The sequence below is a fragment of the Falco biarmicus genome, chromosome 9 (assembly GCF_023638135.1).
Source record: "Falco biarmicus isolate bFalBia1 chromosome 9, bFalBia1.pri, whole genome shotgun sequence".
Taxonomy (NCBI): domain Eukaryota; kingdom Metazoa; phylum Chordata; class Aves; order Falconiformes; family Falconidae; genus Falco; species Falco biarmicus.
In genome coordinates this window covers 37,824,560-37,850,764 of record NC_079296.1, presented here as the reverse complement: position 1 = coordinate 37,850,764, position 26,205 = coordinate 37,824,560, and the positions used below count along the sequence as shown (strand labels likewise).

At 38.1% G+C, this 26,205-nt stretch overlaps 1 protein-coding gene across 4 annotated transcripts in view; it reads left to right on the top strand.

The window, feature by feature from the left end:
- Positions 1-26,205, top strand: part of TET1 (tet methylcytosine dioxygenase 1) — an 80,541-nt gene that overhangs the window by 19,026 nt on the left and 35,310 nt on the right. For 3 of the 4 annotated variants that reach the window (XM_056350677.1, XM_056350678.1, XM_056350681.1), the window contains exons 3-6: positions 38-88; positions 14,139-16,668; positions 17,927-18,017; positions 18,649-18,742. In XM_056350677.1, coding sequence (XP_056206652.1) covers positions 38-88; positions 14,139-16,668; positions 17,927-18,017; positions 18,649-18,742 — 2,766 coding nt within the window. The remainder of the gene's footprint in view (positions 1-37; positions 89-14,138; positions 16,669-17,926; positions 18,018-18,648; positions 18,743-26,205) is intronic. The other variant, XM_056350680.1, reaches the window with a different exon arrangement.

Below are 26,205 nucleotides of genomic sequence, written 5' to 3'. Positions count from 1 at the left end.
TGACCACAACTTATTCTGCAATTTGATGTTTTTTTAGGTTCTAACTGAAAACAAAAGGCCTCAGAGGAGGAAGCAAAGAGTTTTAAAGGTAACCGATGATGGCTTTAATATTTATCCTCTCCCGTTTTAAGTGGCATTTTCTTGTCATGCAGACTAGGAAGCCAAAGGGTTAACTTCTGGGAAGCGGCGCTGGCGCTTTCCAGCTCTTCAGGAGATTAGCTAATTTTAAAAGTGTAGAACATGTTCTTTCCCACCACCCCCCTCCCCCTTTTTTCCGGCATGTTTTATACATATTTGAATCTTTCCACACAAGTCTGCAGACCAAAAGTTTGCTTTCCACTGCACTGAGGAGCCAGTCACTTTAATTTCCTCTGTTCCTAGTTTCTTACATCCAGAGGTAACAGCTGAATGTTGGTGGGGCTCTTTAGTATGCAGATTTTGTGGCGTCTTAAATTTAACATGAGAAGTCAATGTTATAATGCAAACCAAATTAACAAAAGTGGAAATTTTATGCTGACGTTGCTGTAGTTTTGATTTCTTTTTTTCTTTAAACTTTGGAACACCTCAAGTGAAACTGAAAATTCTGTAAACTTACAACAGCCTTCGGTTTCACGTGGTAACACGTTTCTTCAAGATTTTTAAGATGGCTATCTTCCATGATAACAAAAGATCGGTGTTTCGCATGGTGGAAATGTTTTAGTTTTTATAACAAAATATCAACTTGCTACACTCATGGCTAACGTTCTTTTAAAAATGTAACAGGTGGCAGCTCATCGGTATTGTATCTTTCAGTTAGTCTTTAGAGTATTTTGAATAGAAGTCAGTCATTAATTCCGTTGTTGCAAACTAACGTGTTGGAGGATGGATGGTTCAAGTAAGATGGATGGTACATGTAGGACAAAGCTAAGGAAAATGAGAAAATGCTTATGTTTGTGTGTGTATATGTATATGTTGTTAAACTTGTAGAGCTGTTCTTTTATACCAGCTAGATATAATAAAAAAAGTAATGTAAGATAGTTTAGTATTGTTTCAGTGCCTTAAAATTTCAGAAGTTATTTGACATAGTGGGTTTGATAAATGCTGAATGTAGTGTAATTTTATTTGAAAACATCCCCGTTTCTCATCAGTTTCGTTGTCACTGTTACACGTTACAGAAAGTTGCTTAAAGGAGTTATGCTTTTGTGAGACAAAGCAAAGTTAAGATTAAGCTAGGAGCAAATAACCTTATTTGACTTGAAAGTATGTCTAGCCTCAAGGGGGTGTCTGTCTTTTCACATGGGAGTAGTTCTGCAAACCACCTCCCTGTATGATAGCAGTAATTGTGGTTGTACAGCACTAGTAAGTACTTTCCCCCCTTGTATTAAATAAACTCATCCATTAAAAAATTAACATTTTTCAGTAAGTCACGGATATGCTTTTAATTATTAATTTTAGTTACAGTTGCTCTTGTAACTTAATGCATAGGTGTCGTTAAAACTTCAGCATTTGTTCGTTCTGTGTTTTGTGTGGTTAGGTTGATAGTAGTGTGCAAAATAAGGACTGTTTGTAAATGAGTCGTTCAGCTTTGTTATGTGTAATTGGTGTGACACCTGTTCTGTCAAGGTGTGAACATATTTTTTTTTTAATTGGTTATAGGAGGATATGTTGTATTAGGTGACTGTCTACAGTAGGGATTCGTAGTGGGTCTTCAGATTTTTCTCTTTGAGTTCATTTTGCCACTCTTCCTGATTTGATGGCAGAGCAGGTTGCTATGTAATATGATGCTGTCATTCCTCGCCTTTCCAAAAAGCCTTCTGAAGAGTTTTTTCCTTGGCTCTTAAATGGAAAGGCTTGTCTGTTTCTGTGTGTGTGTAGAATCCTACGTTAGTCATCGGACTTGCGTTTATTTCTGCTCTGACTTTCATTTGCTGAATTGATTCTTCAGTGTGTTCTCTTTGGTTTTAGGGGCTGTTCTTTGTGTTTTTCTAGTACTTGTCCTTGTTTTGTGGTGCTGAAGTGTATTTTGTATGAATTTGTTCACTTGCATCCACCAAGTACGGCATGGTACCCCTGAAGGCATCATGGAATGTCTAGATTGGGGTTGAGGGGATTTTACATTTGTTTTTGGAGGGGAGGATGGAGGTTGGTCATCTCAAGTTATGTTGCAGCTCTGCCAGCTGCAGTAAACTTAGGAAAAGCTGTATAATTTGCAGACTTCTTTATAAGGGCATTTTTAGAAATATGACATTCTGGTATATGACTCTCTAGCCTGGCTTCTGTTACTGGTGGGACTGCCATGTAAAGTGGTATTGTCATATCTGTTGAATCGTAACTTCAACATTTGATTTAATGATTCCTAGTAATTGAGGGCATCTGACCAGTGACGCTTTCAAAATTTTAACAGAATATTTCTTTTTTTCTTTCTTTGTGTTTTCTTCAAATGGTATTGTACACTTTCTTGAAGGAGGTTGTGTAGTATTTTCTTCCAATAACACGTGGAGTTAGTATTTTTCTAATCCTCCTAAGTTTTTATAGATGCACGTTTATTTACTTGGAAGGCTAGTGCTCTTTCTAATTGTGCTTCTTAGGGACCAACATATTTACAAATTCTTCTCTGGAGGGTGAAAATAAGCAATGTGTTCCTGTTGGAAACAGATTGGACAGGAAGAAACATGAAGACAAAGTGATACATGCTACTATACTGTACCTTTTGTTTACTATTTACCATTTTCAACACCTGTGGTTTAATGCTCCTTTCTGGTTATTGGTTTAGAAAATTATTCTATACCATAAATACTGTATTAGGTTCTGCATGTTTATTTTGAAAGAACATCTGAAATATTAATCACTTCTAGTGAGCAAATGCTCATTGAAGAAAGCATCTTTACGAGTTTATAGTGACGGATACTAAGGAAGGAATATACTCATGGTTTTTCTTACGGTTTATATTGTGTTTCCCCCAGTTAAGTAGACACTTCTTTAGTTTTATACCTGATAATGGAAAGTCTATATAGAAGGAATTAATACTTAAAAATTAATTCACCTGCATTTCGAAAGGCATATTATACACCCTGCTTCACTTACTACTACCATTTTCCTTTTAACCACTTAGCAGCATTCTCACTCAATTTGAGCAGCGCAATGCACCTCTCCTTAGCAGTCATTTGCAAGTTGATTGACAGAGAGTTCAAAAGAATGGGACAGTTGAACATGGCATCATGTTTTCAGGGAAATCTACACTTACCAAGTATAGACAGCAGTGGCACTAGTAAGGTAATCTCACACAGATCAAGATACAGCTGATGAAGTAGTACAGTCTGTGGTCTTTCTACTAGGTTCTGTGGAGCCAAGGCTACCATTTGGATGGCTGCAGATGTTTGCTGTGTTGATGGAGATTTTTTTTTAAACAAAAACAAAGGGAAGAAACTGTGGGAGAGACTCAGAATAATATATGCAGCGCTAAGTGACTATTATAACTGCATGCACATTCTTTGTTCTCTGACTGATTCTGTTTGCGTGTTTATGCATAAACACTATAATGGTAATCGTGTGCGCCAGAAAAGTGCGAATGATGCCTGCTAAGCACTGTAAAATCCGTTTGGTTTAAGCCAAGCCAAAAGCCAGAGATGACTCAGTATCTAGAGCTTTTCGTTTGTTTATATAAAAATCATATTAGGAACCAGCAAAAGTTTCATTTCCATCAAAGCTACAAACACATACTTGAGCACTCTCTTATTTTTTCTCCTCCACACGTACAAAGCATAGTTTTTCTTATCAAAAACAACTTTAAAATACAAAGTTGGTTTGGCAGACCTGCTGTTGCCCTTTTTATGATGCAGGGTTTTTTGTGAGGCTCATACAAAAGTTAAGGAAAGTAACTGTTAATGTTCATGATAATGCTTTGAGTGAGCATAAATTGAACTGATTTTAAACATTTATTCTAAATTATGGTATAGTTTTAGTGCATATCTGCTAGAGTATTTAGCTGGAAGAAATTTAATTTTATTACTTTTTTTCCCCTTTAAAATAAGATATGAGCAAGTCAGTGGATGGAATTGTACTGCAGTGGAATTTTACAGAGGAAGAAAACAGAATGGTGTAGTATGAGTTGGAAAGGATGTTGTCCAGCAAATACTTATCTTATTCTTTCTGTTTTTTTTAAGGGGACATTATCACCTTGGAACATATTCCTTCAGTAAATACTAATTAAAATTGCTTTAAGTACTGGTTGAAAGTGTCTGCCTATTTCTTATGTGCATCTTCTCTCCTTTTTATTGGTAGGGAGAGCATACTTCAGTGGCCCACACGAATTAGTTAATTTTTATTTTTAAAATAAGTAAGTACCTTAGCTCTAAACTTAATTTAAAACAGTCTCGGTATCATTTGTGAAAGAAATGTTCTAATTTTGCTGTTTTTCAAGCTGGATGTGCTTGTTTGAATGGGCTTTTTTTTTTTTTTCCTCTTGATAGGCTCATGCACCTCATGATGTGAGCAGGCATGATTATGGTTGTAATTTAATAGCACACTTGCACATGCAGCCTTTCCAGCATTTCAGGTGAATGCACTCGTGAGCATATGAAGAAGCACTTCCATATTTTGTTTGTACAGCACTGCTAAGACTACTCATGTATGTAGACATTTCGTGAATGGAGTCCTGACAAAGAAGGCCTTTGTAAGTGGTCTGTAAATTATTAATCTTACTCTAGTAATTTTCTAATCCTTAATTGTTCCAGCCAGTTTCTGGGGGGAGGTCGAAGCTTGTCCCTTGTGGACTTTTTCCTGTGGTGCAGAACGAGCTGGACAGGATGCAGAGATGCTCTCCTTCCCTTGCTGCCCCCCTCCGCTGCTCCCTCTGCCATCCACCTCCTTGTCAGGACTGATTGCTCCGCTGCCCTGCTACTCTTTGTCCCCACAACCCAAGTCCTCAGAATGCTGAGGGAAGAAAGGGACACTGTCCTTTGAGAGGAGGCAGGGAGGAGTAAGGTTTTGTGTTTTAACTCATTTGTTGCTGTAGCGGAGCAGTTGTGAGGATAGTGTGACTTCTCAGGAATGGTGGAGGCAGAGGCACAGTGTGGCTGGCAAGTGGTGAGTCAGGCCAGGCTGACCTAGTGATTACAGTGGTTTTGGAGGGTTTTTACACATTTTGAATCACTACTTATTTGTAGATCTTGACTGTCACTTATGTGTGTTAGTGCAGTGCTGGGTCTTCCACTTTAGTGGGTTCAGAGGCGGAGCTTCTTAAAAAGGTAGAAAGTGTGATTAAAAAAATGTCGTAAAGTAACAGTAACATGGTTTGTGGGAAGAAAGGAAAATGTACCTGTGTAGATGAAGGTCAGTTGAATAGGAACGTTGAAAACATTGTTTAGATGTTCTTAATTAAGTTACGGCATTACAAAATAAATGTTGGTTTCCTATTCCAGATATGTTGTTCTGTTGATGTTATTTGTAGTCACTACTGAATTTTGAGCATTATTGAATACTTGTAGATGCTGTATATAACGCAGGCATTGAAATAATTGAGATGGCTTTGCAAATCCCAGAGATCTGTTGTCAGTTTGCTGTTTGTCTATACGTTTATAGACACTAATACCTAGAAAGTGCTTTGAAAATGGGCGCTAATTATTTAGACTCTGATACCATGTTGCTAAGCAAGTCTGTTGTTTTTAGTAACTGATGTAGGAGAAAACAAGTGAGAAATCCCAAACTTTCTTGAGCACAGCAGATTTTCACTTCTGTGACCTGTTTTTTCTTTGTGATGTTACACTAAAATTTTTGTGTTTAGTGTTACTAAATATAGTATTGTATATGTACAGTATGTAGATCTAAATATGTAGAGTATGGCAGATACTACTGCAGCAAACTTTCCCGTTGACATTAGTAGGAGCCTTGCCTATGGAGAGACCAAAAGGTTTAATTCCTACTAAAATAAATTCCTAATTACAGGATTTCATCTGGGAGGTAAGAAGAATCCCTTCATTCTTGTAAAGGTGTTTCCTTTTTAAATGTCAAATAGATGAAACTTAGCCAATATCAAGAAAAAAGGAAACTGGAATTACATGTAGGGAAATAACAGTAGTCACTTGTCATTAACTTACGTAAAATTAGTATGTAGAATATATTTGGCTGTCCTTGTCGTCCTAATAGCTTTAATATTAAGCCTTTTAGGATATTAGTATTATTCAAGGCTGACTTAAAATAGAGTGGTTTGTGTCTTGATGCTTGACTGTGAATTTCTTTCTTGGTGTTTTGTTGGTGTTGTCTGGTATTGTAATATTATTCATTGATGCTGTGTAATAAAACTGAGCTCTGTTTAATTTTCTTAAAGATTTTGCTGAACTTGTGAGTAACAGGAAAAATTTCTGTGTACTTTATGTAAAGAATGTAAAGCATTTACCTCTGTGACAGATGATCACTGCCTGAATTCTGCAATGCCGACACCACTGTTGCAGTGCTGCTCCAGAACAACGTTGCTATTATTTCAGTATGTGCGTGAAAGTTGGTATTCCTGTACAGAGAAAGTGGAAGTTAGATACAGCGTAAATTCCATTTTGAGCTTTATTTAAAACCATAGTTGTACTAGCTCTGCCTGAGACAGAAGAGAAGCATCGTTTGCCATTTTTTAGGCTTTTTTCATTATGAGAATAACCAAAAAATAGACACAAAATCTGGAATAGTGCTGCAGCTGGGTAGTTTGGTGGCTAAGTGATCAGCATGACTATTTTTCTTTCTTTTATCTGAATTACCATTAGCTGTTCTTCTGACATATTTGTCACCGACTTTTCTATTGCTAAAGAGTATTATTCCTTTTAGTCTTGTGATGTCCCATCCGATTTAAAACCAGGCTAGGGTGTAGCCATAATATAGATTTTTAAATTTGGAGCAAACCTGTGTGTGAACTCATTGCAATGTGTATTTGGGACCTGTGCTGATACTTCAGAGTGAGGGGAAAACAATGCGTGTGTGTGAGGGCTGGCCGGCATTGTTAACTTAAGGTGTTGTATGTCCTTGGCAGATCTGGTCTGAGAGCAGCTACCAGCTTGTAGCAACTTTAAATAATATGATTGGTTGTACAACAGATGGTTAGGCACTTAAATTGGGTTCTAGATTAAGGAGCTACCTATCTTCCTGGTTACGTTATAGGAAGTAGAATGTTTTATTACCTTACCTTAGTGGTTCAGATCCTTTACTGAACTGTAACTGAAGGAAAATAATTAACTTGTATCAGTTTGGTTCACATATGGTAAACCTAGGCAAGATTGTTGTGATCACTTGTTCTTGTGCTGAGAAGTTGGGTTGTAAGACTGTATCAAATTTATTTGGGTTAAGCATTCTTTTAAAAATAGCACAAAGAACTTGAATTTGAAAATTCCCGTGGATGAAGAGTGCATCAAAACACCTAACAAGATGCCTAAAAGATTCTTTACCTTTTTTCTGTCCCTCTGCAAAAATGTGTGCCAGCGTTCAAGGCCCAGACTTCTCTGGCCTTAACTTAAAGTCATTGACTCTTGTTATAGTTTTGTCTGCTACAACAAGGAGTCTTCTGTTATCAGCTCTCTTTTCCACATAGACTTAGCTGCAGTTTGTGGCTTTTCAATTTTCTTTTCCTTTGGTAAATTGCAGAGTGAGTAGAATGAACTTGAGGCTTTCACTTCAAGATGTTCCAATTCTTTGCTGTTCTCATGGTCCTCCAAGCCCTCTCCAGCATATCAATGTCTTGCTTGAATTGGGTATGCCAGAACTGGATGCTTTATCCCACTTTTAGTTATTTATTACTTATTACATATTTATATATAGCAGGTGCAAAAGTGCTAAGTACAGGATAGAAAGTAACCTGTCTTTTCCTAATTATGTTGTTATTTACACATCCAAGAATCTCACTAACCCTTTTGGCCATGAAGTTGCAGCAGGAGTTTCTATAGTTCCTGCATTTTGTAAATATAGTCCCATGTCTCTGTTGCTAGATACACAACTTCACCTTTAGCTGTACTGAACTGTGTGCGTGCAGCTGGCTTGCCAGTTAATTTAGGAAGCGTCATGTCTGATCTTTTAATTATTTGATATTTTTTTATCAGTATCAATTTCACTGTTTTTCCAGATTATTGCTAAAAATGTTATCTATAGCTGTGATGTGTTCCCTGAAGACCCTGTTATGAACACTGCGATGATTCTCCACTTACAGTTAAGGGGCAGGCAGTACTTTCTTAATGCTGTGGTGATGGTTTCATAAATGAGTAGACCGCAAGAGACATCAGCTAGCATGGATAAAATTGGAGACTGAATTTCTTTCATCTCTGCTTTTGAGCTAGAGCACATTAGGGGAAGGTTGTATTAGGGAATACATATTGCTGCTGATTATATCGTTTTTCTTTTGTGGCTTCATTGAGTGCTATATTTTCCAGAGCTGCCAGTGTCTCTTTGAGTGCTCAATTTCAATGTTGAAGACAAATGATGAGTAATTCAAAACACCAGTAAAAAACAAACCAAACAAAACCCACCAAGCCTGAAGCCTTGTTTGTGTTTCCTTCTGTGGCAGAAAAAATACTGTAATGTTTGGGTTTTTTTTCTTTCTTAACATATCCACTTCTTGGGTGCCTGTGTAGGAGAATGGGGTTTCCTGCACTCTGAATTTTTTTTCTTGCTCCTGTTTGTAGCTTTTACAACCTAGAGCTTCAGAGGTGACAGAAACAATAATTTGAGTTCGTGGCTGAGAGCCACTATTTCCAAGTAGTAATCCAATAGATGCATTTCTCTGGGGCCAGCATTTGAAGCCTTTAGAGCCAGAAGCAGTATCCTGTAGGGTTTTACTTTGTTGGTAAGTGCATCCTTTAGGGTCTGATACTGTAGATCTTCTTTGTAAGTGGTCTCACTGAAGTTGTTACACAACATGGGCAGGAGGACTGTCATAATGGTGTAAGAGAGAAAATGAAGACAACAAGATGTAAAGACTTTAAGGCAATAATGTACTAATTCCTTATGGAAAGACAAGATAAGGAACTTTGCTGGTGGGGAAGCTGCCTGGTGTTTGAAAACCATTGCAAAGAGGATACAGGTGTAGATAAAATGGAGATGAAACTGAGGAGGAGAGAGTTAAGCTGTAGCTTGGAGAATGTTCTTTGCCATTGTGGTTATGGATATAAAAAAAATGCACTATCAACTAGAGCAGACTTTCCAGCTGATCTAAGATCCAGTTTGAAATGGTACCTGCTGTGGTACTGAAGTTGGTGGCTTTGGGTGAATTTTGATATTCAGGGGCATGGGAATTGGGAGTGAGGGGGATCCCTCCAGGAAAGCCTGGATGTCCTGCCCCGGGTCAGGTTGCTTTCTCAGATTTGCAGAATCTCTTGTTCCCTGAGATTCCGTGTAAACCAGCCTGTCTGCTAAAACTTGTCTGTATCATTTTGCCAAGAGTAGAGGTTGTTCCCTTTGATTGCAGTAGCTTCTAAATATTACCTGTCCTGTCCCTCAGTGCCATCTATGAACATTATTCTCTTGAGGAACAAAACATCTTGTATATGAAGGCTGTGTTACATTAATAAAGGGTCCAAATGTGTTTCTTTGCACAAAGACCTATAGAAAATGTGCCTTACCTGAGCCTCTGTAGAAGTGTGCTGTACTAAGAGACTGTTTCATGTCCATGGTTGTTAAAAAAAGTGTGGTGTTAATTGCTTTATGTTTCTGGTGAGAGTCATGGGAATGTGCCCCAGTTTGCAGCTTGGCCCCTACTCAGCTGCTCGCTCTCTGCTGGTAGCCTGCTTGGAAACCCTGCTCGGGCTGCAGCCTTGGGCAGCAACTTACAGCACATTGCTGTTGTCTGCATTATGGTATTCAAACATGAACCAGTGTGGTCCTAAATAGTTTATCCTTAAGTGTATTATTGTGTCTGCATTTATTTTGGAATGCAAAAAAACTTGGCTGTATTTAGAAGGTGGCCTATACCTTCCACAGCTTTCCACCTTACTTTTGTCTCAGTACTAAGCAGTGCATGGGTTTCTACACAGCACTCAGCATAAGCAACTGTTTCTCCACATCTGTGCTGTTTGTTTCCCTATCCCCTCTCCTGTCCATATCTTATCTCCTTATCCTTGTATGTTGGTCCTGTACAGTGCAAGTCTTGCATTCCACTGAACGTCCTGGGGAGCAAACACTAGAAAGTAGGAATAAATTGTATAGGAGTCAATTGCTGCTGGTCAGCTGGCTGGTGCTTTCTTACCTCTTGAAGCAGTGACATCTGACAGTTGGACCATGAGTAAAACAGTCTGTTCAAATGTTAGATGAGGTATGTTTGGGTGTTCTTCCAAACAGTTTTTCTGAAAGAAAACTTCTGTTGTGGTATTTGAGCTCTGAGGAGCTGCCAGCTCTGTGCCAACGTGGAAGGGCATGTGGGGCTGGCTACGTGGCTGCAGACACTGCATCAGGATCCAAACTTACCCATTGTACTGTAATGGAAGAGAGATGCAAAGTGTAAGCACTGCTCACCCTCTTGTCCTTTTATGTTGATGAATGTTGTGACCTTGGAAGAACTGCCTTTCGGTTCATCCTGGTTATTGGCACAAGCTAGGAGGTGCAAGTATTTTTTAATTTGTTGGGTATTGTATTCTCATGGGGACCTGGCTCTCACAGGGAGGGCTAGTTAGGGGGACTTGGCATTGGTGATCATCTAACTTGTCATGACTTGCTCGTAGAGCCATTTTATCAGTACTTGATCAGGTCATCATCTGTTATTTTTGGTTTATGGGAGTAATTGTTTCTGGTTGTGTCCTTTAGTACAATATGTGTTGTTACAACCTGTAGAGGTTTGAAATGAGGCATAAACTGATAGCCTTCTCTCTGTTGTACAGATGATGTGGAAATGTCTTTAGTGTAGCTTTAGTATTGTATTTTGATTGTGAATTGGTGAACTCTTTGCACTGCCTCAGAGGTATCTTGTGTTAAAGGTTAATATTCTGACCCTTTTCAGAATGGTGAAGTGATTTGCTGTAACTGCCTTTCCATGTGTGCTGGAAGCATTACCTCACAGAGTGAGTTTGTGTTTGTGTGTGTATATCAGAGATAATGTCTGGTTGAAGTTTAATACAGCAATGACTACAGCAGACTGTACTCTGTGGTTCCTGTCCTAATAGCACTAACTACTGCAGACAGAGTCTGAGCTTGAGCATGACTTATTAGTGTTTTATGTTTCCAGATAGAGTAGTGCTCTCCTTAATGAGGAAGAGGGGAAATTACTTTTATTGATCTGGTTTACTCTTCAGCTTTTCATTACACTTGTGTAAAAGATTTAGAATTCAATCGGATCAGACTTACGTGCTTAACTTCCATGAATTTTGAGACTGTTGCTTGGAATTGTGGTATCTTTGTCTGTAGTTTTGACTACAGTTTTTTTTGAGTCCTGATGCAGAACTTGAAGATAGATTGCTCCTAGGTTATTTAGCTGCGAAAGGTTTCTGCTGAGCTATTGCTTTTGGTCTGCCAGGCTTACATTGAGGAGAGGAATCAAATGGGCTCTGCCCCTGGTAGTTTGCCTGCATTTCTTTTTATATTGGGAGACAATAACTTCACATGGGAAGTCTGGTAAGAGAGGAAAGAAAAAGGTATTTTTTAGGATTCGTTGCAGTTCAGTAACAAGAGAAAAAAGCAACATAGTGCTCACAAGGAAGAGAGTATGATTTTTAAAAAAAAATCCAGTTCCATGATAATATTTATTCTTTGTGTGGAAAAATATGAACCAAATCATGCCAATGATATGATTCATCTGGTTCTTTTTTCTTTCTCATTGCATGTGGGCAGCTTTCAGTAATGTTAGTGGAAATTATGATGTATGAGGAATAATTTTATTTAAAAAGTAATCCCACTTTACTGCTGGAATCATTGGGGTCTTACGGGGACACAGCACTGCACCTGTGCACTACTAGCAGATTAGGGAATATTCTGAGTATTTTTGAGCATAGCAGTGCTTTTTGATCAGATGAAAGTATTTTATTGAGGAACAATACAGTTGAGAGAAGTGTGATGACATTTTTGCACTTCTAGTGCTGTCAGTGGACTCTGTGTCAGTCTAATCTCAGCTGATCATGGATGAACCCTCCTCCTTTCCCCCATCTTTCATTGCTCTCAATTTACCAGACTTAGATTTTTTTTTTTACTTTTTTGTTAATGTAGTGAGTGATACCCTCTAAAAATGAAGGTAATACAAAAACACGTGTTGTGTTGAAAATGTATAAATGCTGGGGAATTATTTTAATCTGTTTGCTTCTATCTCGTCAGCCTCCTAATTATCTAATTAAATTACTGATAACACTTTTACATGGTGGGGACAAATTTTGGACTGATGGAGATCTTAGATATACTTTTGCTGAAGAAAACCCCAGCAATTTCATATCCCTAGTTCTTTCTGAAGTTAACGTAACTGAAATTCAGCTTTTGCACAAATACAGAATTGTGGGTTTTTACTTTTCCGTGGTGGACCCTTAAAACATTTTCTGGTATGGTTGCAGAGGCCTATGTAATGCATTTACCCCTGCTAACAATAAAGCTGCTTAACCACTTTTGTGGAGCTCTTAGAAATTGCTCAGTGATCCCCTGGGTCTGTGCATCATTGATTGAAAATCATCAGGATCCAGAGGAGTTCAGGCTGGTAGACCGTTAGTCAGCATCTCTGTGTAATGAAGAAGCATTATATAAGGTGTCCTTACTGTAATTTTCATAGCTTTGACTTAGCTGCATAGGTGCTGGACATGTTTTTACATACCATTTCCATGAGGATTTAAGATGCCTGTCATAATATCTAGGGTATGCTATGGATTCCCAGTTTTAAGTTTTTTATCAGTTGGGAATCAGTTGTGAGGTGAACACTGGGCTCCAGATGGAGCTGGGTCCATATGCCTTGTTTTGCCTGGAGGTTCCTGGCAATTCCATCTTGATAGTTATGATTAATCATAAATCTACTTTGCATTTGTTATTTTCTCAGAGAAGTCCATGCACTTTAGTTGGTATTGCCACAAAACCATGTCTGATTTAACTGAATGCTTTATATTAAACTGAACTGCTAAGAAGTACTGTGTTGAGTTATGATTAATTAACCAGTTGTGTTGCATACATCTGATCTGAAAAGCAGTACTGGTTTTCTTGTTAAATAGGGCTTAAGGCTACAGGTTATTTAAATAATTATTAGATGTTACAATAATATTAAGTACCAGCACTGTTTATTGTGACTGAAAATTTTTAAAAAGACAATTTAATATAAATATATAATAAATATAACATAATAAAAATTATTACTTTTTCCTTTGCTGTCTCTGTTTGAATTCCTGCCTTGTTTTTTAAACTTGAATTGCGTAACTCCTTACTTCATAATACTATCTTAAGGCCCATATACTTATTATTTCTAGGACACAATATTCTGACTCTACTGCTTCAACCACACAATTGTATAACACCAGTGAAGATAAAGAATATATTTAATCAAATATTAGAATTTAGAGTTTATTAAAATACTGTTAAAGGATAGCTTACGTGAGAGACTGTTCAGAAACCTGGAAGTTACCATCTGAATACAGATGCTAAACACAGTATTTACAGGGTAACTTTCAAGTGAGCTAATGTTACTTGGCTTACTATCCAGCTTAGCTTTTGTGATTTTTTTTAAGGACTTGAAACTAAGCTTGAAAACCAGCCATTCTTGCTAGGGTGTCCAGCCAAGTGTATCAGTTTATTGGTTTAGCCAAATTGGTATAATTATACCAAATCACTACTACACTTTCTGTGGTACAAGCCTTTAGTTTTCAGTCCTGCTTTGAACTCAAGGGAGGCTTTCATCTGCTTATGGAAATTCATTAAAAATTGAGTCCTTAGATGTGATTCTAAATGCTAACATCCTTTATCTGTTCATTCATTTCTTTACCACCACCACCACCACATGCACACGCTTTCTTCATCTGCCCCCTCCAACAGTGGGGGGAAAATGGCTATAAATATGGATAGGGTCTTTAGGCTTCAGGGTTTTTTAATGACTTCCTGGGTTTTTTTCCCCCCAGTGTCTGTGCTTAATGAGGATATTCCTCATTTGTGTCAAAGTAGGGTTTAATTGCTGTAAATCTTATGCTTCTTATTTTTAATGCTTTTGAACAGCTGTTACATCAAATTTTTGTATTATTATTTTATAGGCAAATTTAGAAAACAAACCAGTAAATGGCCGCAGACCAGAACTCATGGAATGCAGTATATGTGGTCATGGTGAAAAATACAGGGTGAAAGCAAACCAAACAGTACCCATTGAAAATGTGCAGTGTAAGGAGAAAGAAAGAATGACAGGCTTAGAAGCAGAGAAGTGGGCACATAACGAGAAGCCATCTTTTGGTGTCCATGTCAACGGAGATATCCATGGAACTGTGACAGGCAGCGAACACTTGAAAAATGCTGAAGACAGTGAAAGAGCAGTCTCTCCCAGTCCATTAGCTGAGCCAAAAAAATCATTTGCACAGACCATCAAAAATGGCATAAAAACTCTACATTATTCACCACCGCCAGCAGTTGCTTCACTGAAAAAAGTATCTGTAGAGGAAAGGACGGATTTGACAAACAACTCCCATGTGCAATGGATGAAGGGTAGCAATCTGAATAACTTAGTAAACACTCTGACAACTGGTGTTGGCTGTGTTCACCCAGAAAAACAAGGAAATGTTTTAATGAAAGAGGAAAACTGCACTTGTAGTCTCTTTGAGGGTTCTGGTAAGTCTGGTTTGCAGACGGGTTCCGCTTTGGATCTGCAAGAAAGCTTGTGTTGTCCTCCACTGCCTGAAGAGGAAGTACATGTAGGGAAGGACGGCTTTAAAGTACCTAATGCAGAGACACAGCATGAGGATTCTTCACTCCAGCCGACTTTCTTGTCCCTGATTAAAACCAGAAATTTAACTGTAGAGCAGGTTGTAGCTATTGAAGCTTTAACACAGTTATCAGAAGCCCCTTTAGAAACAACTTCACCAGCTAAAACTGAAAGTACTGAATATACAGAAAAGACAACTTCGAACTTCCTCCATAGTTATAAAAGGGATATCTCATCCTCCTTCACATCTTCTGCATTAAAAGAAATCAAAGACACTTACTTACAGAATGAGCAACAGCTCTTGGCTCACTGTGCTCACTCGCAGAAGCAGCTCCCTAATAAGGCAGTGTTATACAATGGCCAAAGTTCAGTCCCTGAATTGCATGATAAACCTGCCAGTCTGGCTGGTGAGATGTATAAATTACAGTTATCCTCAAGAGATACCAAAACTTTATCTGACTTAACATCTAATGCAAAATCATTTTCAGGATATACTACCAAGAAAAATTACGCTCATCATCCAGTCACCCTTGCACAGTATTGCAATGCTTCACGTAATGTTCAGCAAACCAGTAACAACTTGGAAACTCTTGGTCAGTTAGAGCAAAAGCCAACCTCTAATGATTTGAACTTGGAAACTAGTTCTTTGATTAAAGAAGGAGGAATTCACAGCCAGGATGAAGAGGATGTAGCTACACAACTAACTCAACTTGCGGCGCTAATTGAGTCAAACCAGACTAATCCAGAGCAGAAAAATGACATAAAGACATCGCTGCTTAATCTAATATCACACGAGAGGCAGCCAAAATACAACCAAGATGTGTTGCAGAAAAAAGAATCAGTGTTTTTTAGGCATAATTATAGTTCCTTACTGTTAAAGCAAAAACAACCAACAAATAAAAAAGGAAATGCTGTACCATGGAAACCAAGACACAAAAAGAAGCCTCAAGAAGCACGCTATCAACAAAATAATCAAAGCCAGCTAGAGCTGTTGTCATGCCAGCATAGCGAGTTACAGGACATTTGGATATCATCAAAACTACACAAGCTTGGTCAAACCATGCCACAGGACTCCAGAATAGCTCCGTCTGAAAAAAAATCTCCAAGAACCAAAGTACAGAGAGCACTGAATCAAAATACTTTAGCATCACAAGAGAAAACTAGATTATTTCTCCCGCAAACACAGATAAAATTCCATAGATGTTTACCTGAGGTACTGCAAGAGAAAAAAAAAGACAGATTGTTTGGCTGTGACGTCATGAATGAGCAAATCAAAACTGCAGGTTCCGGTGACCCACTTGGCATTGACCCACTGAAAAATGAGGTTGTTGCATGTAACCAACATGGTGACCTGTCCTCCCGTAACCCTCTGGCCATTTCACAATTGAAAACTGCATCCTTATTGAACAGACCAAGTGAAAACCTACCGATGTTTACAGAAAAATGTAATTCTCAGGTACAGCAAACAGCGAATGTCAGTCAGACGCATCCTTTGCCTCAAACTTGTAATCAGTCTAACCTGAGAGCTAACGAAATGCATAGTGAAGACAAAACTTATGTACACGGTGCTGTAGAACAAGTAGATCTGAAGTCACCGGTGCTGCCTGTTCCCTGTGGTGGGGCCCAGGTACCAGGTTCTGCTGAAGCTCTCAGGAATATGGAGTGTGCGGGCGAAGTGACCGTTCTGACGTCAACCAGTTTGGGTACTGACCGCCCACAGAGCACAGGCGACTCAGGATGTTCTCCAGCAAAAAACACGCTCAGCAGTTTCCTTGAATCACCTATGAAGTTTCTTGATACCCCTACAAAAAATTTAATAGATACACCTACAAAAAAAGGACAATCTGAATTGCCAACTTGTGACTGTGTTGGTAAGTCTTTTTTGCTAACTTTTGCCTGTGCCTTTCAGATGTAGGTGTGTTCATGTATTTTCTCTAATGTGAGGAAGTTGTACTTGACAGTTACTCAGCTGTTGCAAAAGGACCAGTGTTTCGTCATTAGGAAATAGGAAGAAGAAGAAATTTTTTTCCCCCTTCCTGTAACTTTTGCCTGGGGTTCTTTGGGCCTGCGAAGCACAGCAGAATTGAGTATTTTTGGTATTGCAACTGGCAGGTTTAAATTCTCTGCTTAAATTTAAACCCAGGAGGAAAAGGAGTTTTTCTATTTGTTGTTTTGTCATTGCTGACTTGTGTTGCATGTGAATCTACTTGCAGTGTATCAGCTTCTGATTTTTATGGTCTAGAACTAGTTTTTGCCAGATGGGCTGGGCAAACATTTCCCAGTATCTTGTAATTGTTGCGTAAATGCTGTTAAATAAGCAGCAGGGCATAGCTGTGGACAATCTTGTTACTGTCACAGTCCTGATGACTGATGTCAGTTTGCCTTAAGAGTCTGTGCCAAAGTCTACTAGATGCCTCTTGTAGAGGAGAGGAGAGGTAAGGTGGAGTTCACGTGAGGCCACACATGTAATAATTTGCATTGTCAGGCTCAATGTCAGGCCTCAGTATTGAGGGTTTTGCAAATACAGCTTGATTGGTGGTGTTAGACATGCTGTGTTTTCCAACTATCAAAGCGCACAGATGGAAAAACAAGTCAGAAGCTTAACAACAAATTGTACACAGGCAGATTGTTTCATCTTTGCTTTAATGTTCTGAATCAACAGAGTGCTAGTTAAGAGGCTTGGATTATGTTTTCTGTTCAGTAGTATGTGAGTATCAGTTAATTATTTCTCCCCTCTCCCCCCTCCCCCCCCCCCTTGCAATTCTCCTTTGTCTGAAAGAAATTAATGTTTTCCTACCAACAAGGATATTGGGAAGCTTATTTAGTCAATACATGCCAGCTCCTGTAATGAAAATTTGTAAAGAATGCAAAATGTTACTATAATTAGGAATACTTTATAACATAAAGAAAAAATACTAGCAGATTAATAGGAGGAAACAAGCATAAAATAATTTTGATGCCTCTGAGGAGAAAAATCTGCCATATTCTTTATTCATTACATTTCAGGGACAAATGTTCTGTATTGTAATTTATTTTGGAAGATGTTTCTGTAAACCATTTCTAAGCTTACTTGTAATGGTGTAAATAAATTTCATATGTGCCAACTTAGTTTTCTCAACCTGCTTACAGAGCAAATTATAGAGAAAGATGAAGGCCCATATTACACACACCTTGGGACAGGACCAAGTGTTGCTGCTGTGAGAGAAATAATGGAGAACAGGTGAGGAAAATTCAGCATTTAATGCTCACAGTATTTCTGACTGTCTAAACAGGAAAGAAGAAGAGCTATGAGGAATCAGGTTCTATGTTTTAGCTTTCTTTTTCTGAACTTCTTGCAGTACTCATTTGTTAAATGTTTTCCTGTTCAGATGTGCATGAGGTGAGCGTTCGTATTTCAGTTCCAAACTCATCTGTCTTTTCTGAGCTCTTGCAACTTTAGGGTTAAATTTCAAATGCAGTGTGCTTTCAGGTGCCATTGAAATAAATAAGAATGACAGAGATTAGCAGCTGGTAGAATTAGTTTTTCTAGTGCCCTACATGCGAAGAAGCTGTGGCAAACTGAACAGAAAGGTCGCGTTAGTGGTTAAGCGCACTAAGACTTATATGCAGATAACATTTCTTCCCCAGACAATGTTTCCTCAGTGGCAGAAGCTTGTTATCAGAAGAGAGATGTTGAAAATCACTCTTGCAAATAGGCTTTTAAATTTAAGTATTTTTTGACATTATAAATACTTTGGGTTTCTAACATTCTCAGTAAAGCTAAGTTTGTTATTCTTGTTTTATTGAAAATGTTTCCTGTTTTAAACTGATCTACAGTAGTTTGTTTTACTCATAAACTTTTTTTAATACAGGTATGGAGCAAAAGGAAGCGCTGTAAGAATAGAGGTAGTGGTTTATACAGGAAAAGAAGGAAAAAGCTCTCAGGGGTGTCCAATTGCAAAGTGGGTAAGTTTTTATGTTACAGCAGTAAAATAATTTTGTGTGGCTTTTAAATATCAAGTGATGTGTAGTCCTTGAGCTTAAATATATTCTGATCTTTATTGAAGATTTCATTCTTCATTTAATTGATCTACAGTCTGTGTAAATGATGAAGCTAAAGAAAACAATTTACTTATTTCTTTATTTAAAATGTGGTGCTGTGTGTTATGTAGTGGTTTGAATGAGTGTGAGAGGTGCTTAAGAGAGGTAGCAGATGATGAAATTAAGGGTAAGAAGACCCTGACAATGACCAAAAGTTGGAGTCTATAGTGAAATATGTTATTGGAAAGTGTGAAAGAGAGAAAAGAAGGGATGCTTGCTTGGGAGAGTTGGAAAACTATCCAGTAACATTTTTTTAGTTTATGAACACCTGAAGAAAAGAGAGTATGATGGATGAGGAAGTTCAATCTCATATGCCATGGAGTTCATCACTATTTTTGAGAAACTGAAGTCAGTATTTGGAAATGTAAATGTTATGGTGATAGTTTTCACCAAAATCTTGTCTCACATTGCTTCATAGGAGCCAGGAAATGAGGTAACAGACACAAGCTCCAGGAGAGAGCTTGGCAAGAATTGATTGTCCTTAATCTTTGCTGAAACCACCGAGGGAGGTAACAAGTAGACTGGAAATCTTGTAACTGAGTTTTGGAAAAAACAAATTAACCTGGTTGTTAAAAGAAAAAAATGTTATTGATGTATTTAGGAATTTCAGACTTGATTGAAAAAAGGATGACGGTAACTGTACAGTTGGTAGACTGACATTTGTGATTACATGACAAAAATAGGGTTATTACATATTATGTGTGAATGGTATCGCATGCTAAATATTTACTGCTCGTGTTTGGAACAGTCAAAGTGTGTTTTCCATACTAGATACGTAAACTATTGTTCAGAAAGGAATCCATATGTGCATGTTGCTTTAGATAATATTTAGTAACAAATCAGCATCCAGGAAAAAAAGATGGTAAAACTAATTTCATAAACAACTGACCCCAAAAGAAAGGAGTGATTTATTTTTTTTTTTTTCAGTATTTCAACTAAATAAAACACTCAGTTTTAACAGAGGACAGGAGTTAAAAATCTTACCTCAGAAATACTTGTGAGCCTTTGAAAGGAAGAAGGCATTTAAAACTAACTCTTAAACTTGATTTTTCTGTTGCCAGTATCAACATACTGTCCTTTATGTAAAGCAGAAATGATAGATTTTATTGTATATCTGCATGGCTGTAGGTGTCCGACGTGTGTACATCATGACAGTCAGAAAGCACTCGGATGCATACAGTAAAGGCTGTGTTAAGGTATGGGGACCTGCTCTCCAGTTAGGTAGATTTTGACATTTCTGTATGTAAAGTGTCAGCGAGAGTAAGCTTTAATGTTCATTTAACTGAAGTTCCAATCTTGTTTTATGCAGCAGTGCCTTTTTGTGTGTGCAAGTTCAGACCTAAAGAGGTGAATGTTTTTCCAAGTCTGCTGTTACTGTGTGACTGTTCAGTACAAGAGAGGGAAGGAAATCACTGAAATCTCTGTAGAACTGTTTCATCCTGTGCAAAATCCACATTTTGTGGAAAAAGTTTGCTGTGCTCTCTGATAATTGTAGTCACAAGGTTCTGTCAGCTGCACAGAGACTTTCACTTACTCATTTACAATGTACTTTGGGACAGAGTAATTTCTGCTTTGCAGATGGACAAGCTATTGCCCTTAGGGCTCCTGAGACTTGCTGGTGAGAGGACCACGATGAAGCTTTGCTGAAGTAAATATGATTAAAAAAAATTGAATATATCTGTTGATCTCCCAGTTAATTTTCCCTATTTCTACTAGATAATTTTGTCTTACTGGTTCATTAGAAACATTTTAAGATTAAAGGAAGCTTTCTAAGATACCTTACTAACATTCTTCTGTTAGTGACTGCATTTCATAATACTGATTCCCTCCTAAACTGGTTTTGCTTAAGTGGCTCCAGATATGTGTCTGGTGTGTTAAACACTTACTGAAACAGACTCCCCGAAAGGAGCTGATGTTTTCTTCCTTATATTTCAGATTATCACAAACTAGCAGAATCTTTTCTCTATCACTTTTCTTTTGAGAAGAAATGAGTATCTGTCTTTCCTGTATTTTTTTCATGTATTATATTTCAGGGTGATACTTTGTCCCTCTGGATGTGGACAAGAATGCTCCTATTAGTTAAACCTAAATACTATTAGTAAATACTACCTAGGGTTTGAGACCTTGTGGTAGCTGTATGTGTAAGCATTAGACCGACACCCACGTGAACTAAACTGTGCAGTGAAGATGGGCTTGCTATTGTTTTCACTACATGCCGTGGCAAGGCGACTGCTTGACCTCTTGACTTTTTTTACATCGAATTGTATAGTCTCATTTTTGTGTCAAAACAGAATTAATAGTTTTGCCAGAGATTTCAAATGTGTGGATATCTGTGTAGGTGATAGCTGTATGATTAGAAAATAACTTCCCATTCTGTGACATCTGTCAGGATAAACGTACTCTTTTCTGTTTGGATTTCTTTTGCTTTTTTGATTTGCCCAAGTCATACTTCATAATAAGTTAAAGAAAAAAACCCTTTGAAGTACTGAAATTACTGGCCTGTCATTCTTAGTAACCCATTCATATAATAAAAAGTTTCATGTTACTGGGAATCCCCTATAACCAGCCAGGGATAAGTGACTTGACACGTGTTGGTCCCATGGTTGTGGGGTGGTTGTTGGTTTTTTTCCTTTTCTTGGTATGTCTGGTGGTAAATTACAGTTACCTCGACTGATGTGAAATGGTTTATGAATTTGTTAGTTGTTTGTGAGTAACTCCTGTAGGCTTTGCCCTGCTGCACTGAAGTCAAAGATACATGTCACTGACCTCAGAGGGGGTCAGCTGCAGGTCTTAATGTTTTCTTGATTAAACCCATTTCCTGTGGGTTCCTTCTGCTTTCAGTGGACATTGGCTTGGATCAGCTAAGCTATCATTGCTATCTGTCGTCTTTATTCAGAGTTGCAATATAATTTTTAAGGCTCCAGCTCTGAATAAAGACAAGAGATAAGAAGCAATTAAAAACGGCCGGGTCAGGTTGGAGGTTTTTCTTGCCAATATCCCATCTCCGGCACTGACCGATGGCATAAAGGTATAAGAGCAGGGCAGCTGCCTCCCAGAAGATTCACTTGGTTTCCAGTAATTCACAGCTCTGTGGTTCCCTGAGCTGGAGACAGTGACTTTGTGTTCAGTTGCCTTTCATAAATGTTGCCATCTGTGTTTTTCCTTTTCCTTCCTGTTCTCTTATGCTAGGAGTTAAAATGCTGGTGTAATGTTTTCAGCCTTGTGCTCTATTCTCGGTAATTCCTAGCAGTTGTTTGTGCTATTTCTCTGTTGCAGAGCAGTGATTCGACATTTTCATAGCGCTTTCTATCATTATGCCAGATTCTCATTCCTGCATGGTAATGGCCAGCTCGGAGTCCATCTTTATCTAAAAATAGAATTGTTTTCACCATGTGCATTAAATATGCACATCTACAGTGAAATTTATCTGCCATTTTACTGCCCGCTCAGCAGTATGAGCTCCTCCTTCATTTGTTTGCAGATTGTGCTTGTCTTCACTACTCTGAATTGCTTAGTGTCATCAACAAATGTTGTCATCCTTTTATTTACCCTTAACAAATATGCTGAAGAGCACAGGCTTGAACACAGCTCTACAGAGCTCTCATCGGAGACATACCAGCCTTTGTTTCATGTCTTTTCACCAGTTATTGATGTGTGGTCTTTTGATTTGTCCCAAGACACATTAGGGTTTTTTTAAGAGCCTTTACTAAGGAACCTTACTCAATGGCTTTTGGAAATCTAGAAGGAGCTGCAGTATGACTGAGCTGTGACTTCAGAAAAGTTTATTTTACTTTTCCCTGTGCCTCATAGTTCCCTGTGTGATCATGGCTTTGCCCCACAGAGATACCAGGCTAGTGGGATCACTGAATCAACATATTTCTTCTAGGGTCTTTTTATAAAGTGGTATCCTCTTGGTAATCTTCAGGCCCTTTGATGCTAATGTATTATAAATCAAAACAGTGCACATCGCATTTAATACTTCAGTTGTTTCATCCTTGAGTTGCTTTTGTGGGTATTATTTGAACTTAGCAAATTGCTACTGTTTGGTGGGGGGCATGGTTTTTGGTGGTTTTTTTATTGTTTTGTCCTCTGACCACTTTTGTCAGAGCTTTAACTTCAGGAAAAAAAATCCTTGATCATCCCCTGTGAAGAAGGCTTCTGATACAGGAATCTTCCCAAACCAGTGTTTTTTTCATCTTGAGCCTTATCTTCTCTGATTGCTTCCCCCCACCCCAACCCCCCACCCCCACCCCGCCACCCCCCGCCTTTTATGATCTGTTGACCCTTCAGATTCTGTTAGCCTGCTGGTGGCCTTGATTTGTTTGCAAATACAGTATTATGGGGCTTTTCTATCTTTTGCAAGTAGTTTCTCAAACTTTTTCACTTCTGTACTGTCTGCCTTACTTGGGTTTTATGTTTATAACTTGACAGATCTTTATTAACTTTCCTGTAGTATTACAGTGTTGTTGTATATTAGTAAGATATATAAACAATAAAAAATAGGGATGGATTAAAAATGGGTAAAAAACCTGATTACAAATACTTATAAAATACAGCTAAATTTGAAATTAGTCCTGTACGGACCTGAACCTAATATAAGCCACTGAAATTAATGATTTTTTTTTAAAGTAATGCTTAGATAACCCACTGTTACAACCAAGATTTTATAGATCATTGAACTGATAGAAATTTGTGGCTAAATGCCAAAAACTACAATTTATTGGCTGCTGCATGAGCCTTGATAACAACAGATTCTTCTGCAGATGCAGAGATTATTTTTTTTTTTCAGTTTTCTAGTTTAGCTTGACTTGAGTAAGTGACTGAAATTGGAAATTGAAAAAGCAAGAAAACTGAGAAGTTACTCCAGCTTCTAGGCTCTCTACATATAAGTTACTGTTAGTATTAGAAGAGATGTGTAATTTATTAGGGAAAACAAACTGAGAAATGAGCAAGGTACTTTGTGTACCCCACCTGGCAGTGAAATGGTCAGGAGGCCTGGTGCGGCACTGCTGGCTTGGGGGTAGTGAAGCTGTTGTGCTATTTGGAACATGGCAGAGTAGGAAATTTTTGAAATATATTTGAAAAGGGCTTTAAAGCAAATTCTCCTGGACTGACTGTCTTCTGGCCACAGGTTTAAGTAGAATGTGCAGCTCCATTCTGCTTTAAACAGCTTACTGTACTTAAAGCTTTTATTTAATTTATTAAACTGTGTCTATGTTTAAATTATGTTCTCCATAGGAGAATTCTGGAAGGAAATTAATTCTGACACACAAGGAGGGTGGTTGGTGGGAGTTTTGTTCACTTTTTTGGACAATGGTGTATTAGAGCATCACTTTATTGCTATAATCATGTAATACATTCAGTTTGTGTGTGTAGCAGGTACTGTAGCTGTGCAAGCACTATTTTCACCGTTTGCCAGGAGGCACACCTGCTAAGTACAGAATTAGAGGAGTTTATTTTGGGTGAAAATGTTTGTAATGTTATCCAAAGTAAAGCCTTTTTTTGTTAAGTGCTGCAATGCTTTGACAATCAAAATTATCAGGTTCTTTTACATGGTTTCTGAAGTAAATAAAAGTTTCAATATTGTTTAATATGAAGAAGAACTCAAATATTTTAATAGAGTAAACATTAAACGAAAAAGCTATGTTTATCTTAACTAAGTATTACAAAAAGAGCAAGCATTTAAGTTCCTGTTATCATTACTTTAATTAAAAAAATGGGATACCTGAACAGAGAGAGTAGATTCTTATTGTCATCCGTATCATAAGAGGTGCAGTTTACCATTGCCTGAAACATGACAGAAAGGGAATTCTGAGGGAGTCAGGAGGGTAAGAGGATGCTGGGAGTTGAGACTGGAATTTTGTCCTCATTTCTGCAGTGTTGGTTGTGTGATTGTAGAAGAGTCATTTAACCTATATATACTGCAATCTGCACAGTTGTAAACGCTACAATACTGCTCCCAGCAGCAACCTGAAAAAACCCATCTGCAGATAATTGGAGATACCACACTTCACTGATACTCCTGTAAGAACAGCTAAGTAACTTCGTAGTATTGTGATGGACAGTGACTGTTCTGTGCTAACTCTTAATGTAGTCTGCTAGTACTTGAGAAGAGAGAATTTATGGAAGTGGAACTTATTTCCATTTTAATATCTCTTAGACATGCTGAGAATGAGGATATAACATTTTCCAGTAAGAAGAGAGTTTAATGTCGTTTAACGTGTGTGTAGGAGTGAATTAGGAAAAAGGGAGGGCAGACTTGCTTCTGTGGCAGACAAGAATGTTTCTCCTGCTGTTACACAGCATCACCTGGTAGAACAGCAGCAGGTTTTAACAGCACCGAGCTTTCATTTTGCACTGCTGTAGGTTATTATGGAATTGTAGCTTAGCAGAGAATCTTGTCCTGTGTAGAAAAGACTCCATACGTGAACTTTGTGCAGAGGTAAAATCTGCAGGTTGGAAAACCTGGAGCCAGAGTGTCCTGAGCTGCCTATTTCAGGAAATCACAGTGAGCAGTTGAGCTATGTTCTCACTTTAAAATCAGCTACTGATACCCTGTTTTACTGAAGAAATTCAGAATGGACAGGAGGGATTATTGCCGTGGAACCATATGGAGATGAAATAAACCTAAAAAGGACCTTTTTGTTGGTTCCATTATTTTTATTTCACCCAGTAATTTATAGCGGTGCATTTAGCTGGCAATTAAAATTTGCTGGTGGTGTCTGGTTTGTGTCATGTTAACAAAACTATTCTGGTGATCCTAAATTGGAAAGTAATTTCTCATCCATGTGGTAATTCAGCATCTGGTATGCTGAGCTTCTGCAGTCGCCCCTTAGCTACTTGCATAAGTCATGTACGTGCTAATTTAGATAGACTGGCTTATGTTTAAGGATATCAAGTAATTTTTATTCACAGTGTACTTATTCCTTGTTCTAGAGCTCCTGCCAAGGGTTGAGACAGTTGCTTCAACAATCTAAAAGAAATAATTCAAATAAGTAGAACTTCAGCTTTTGGACAGCTGCAGCAGGTTTTATCGATAGCTGTTCAATACACTCAGAAATTGTTTGAAAAAAGTGGGAGACACTGAGGTGACAAACTGCTGACGATACGAAGTTTTTCAGGATAATGAGGAGGGACACATATCATGGAAGAGCAGGAAGGACTTGTGATCCAGAACGAATGGCTGCTAAAGTGATAGATAAAACTCACTTGATAAATACAGTTACACAAAAAGTAGAATGTTCTATATTCATATACAGCGATGGGCACTAGGTTGCGTGTTGCTGCTTGGGATAAACAGTTTGTTATACATCAGCTTCAGTGTTCAG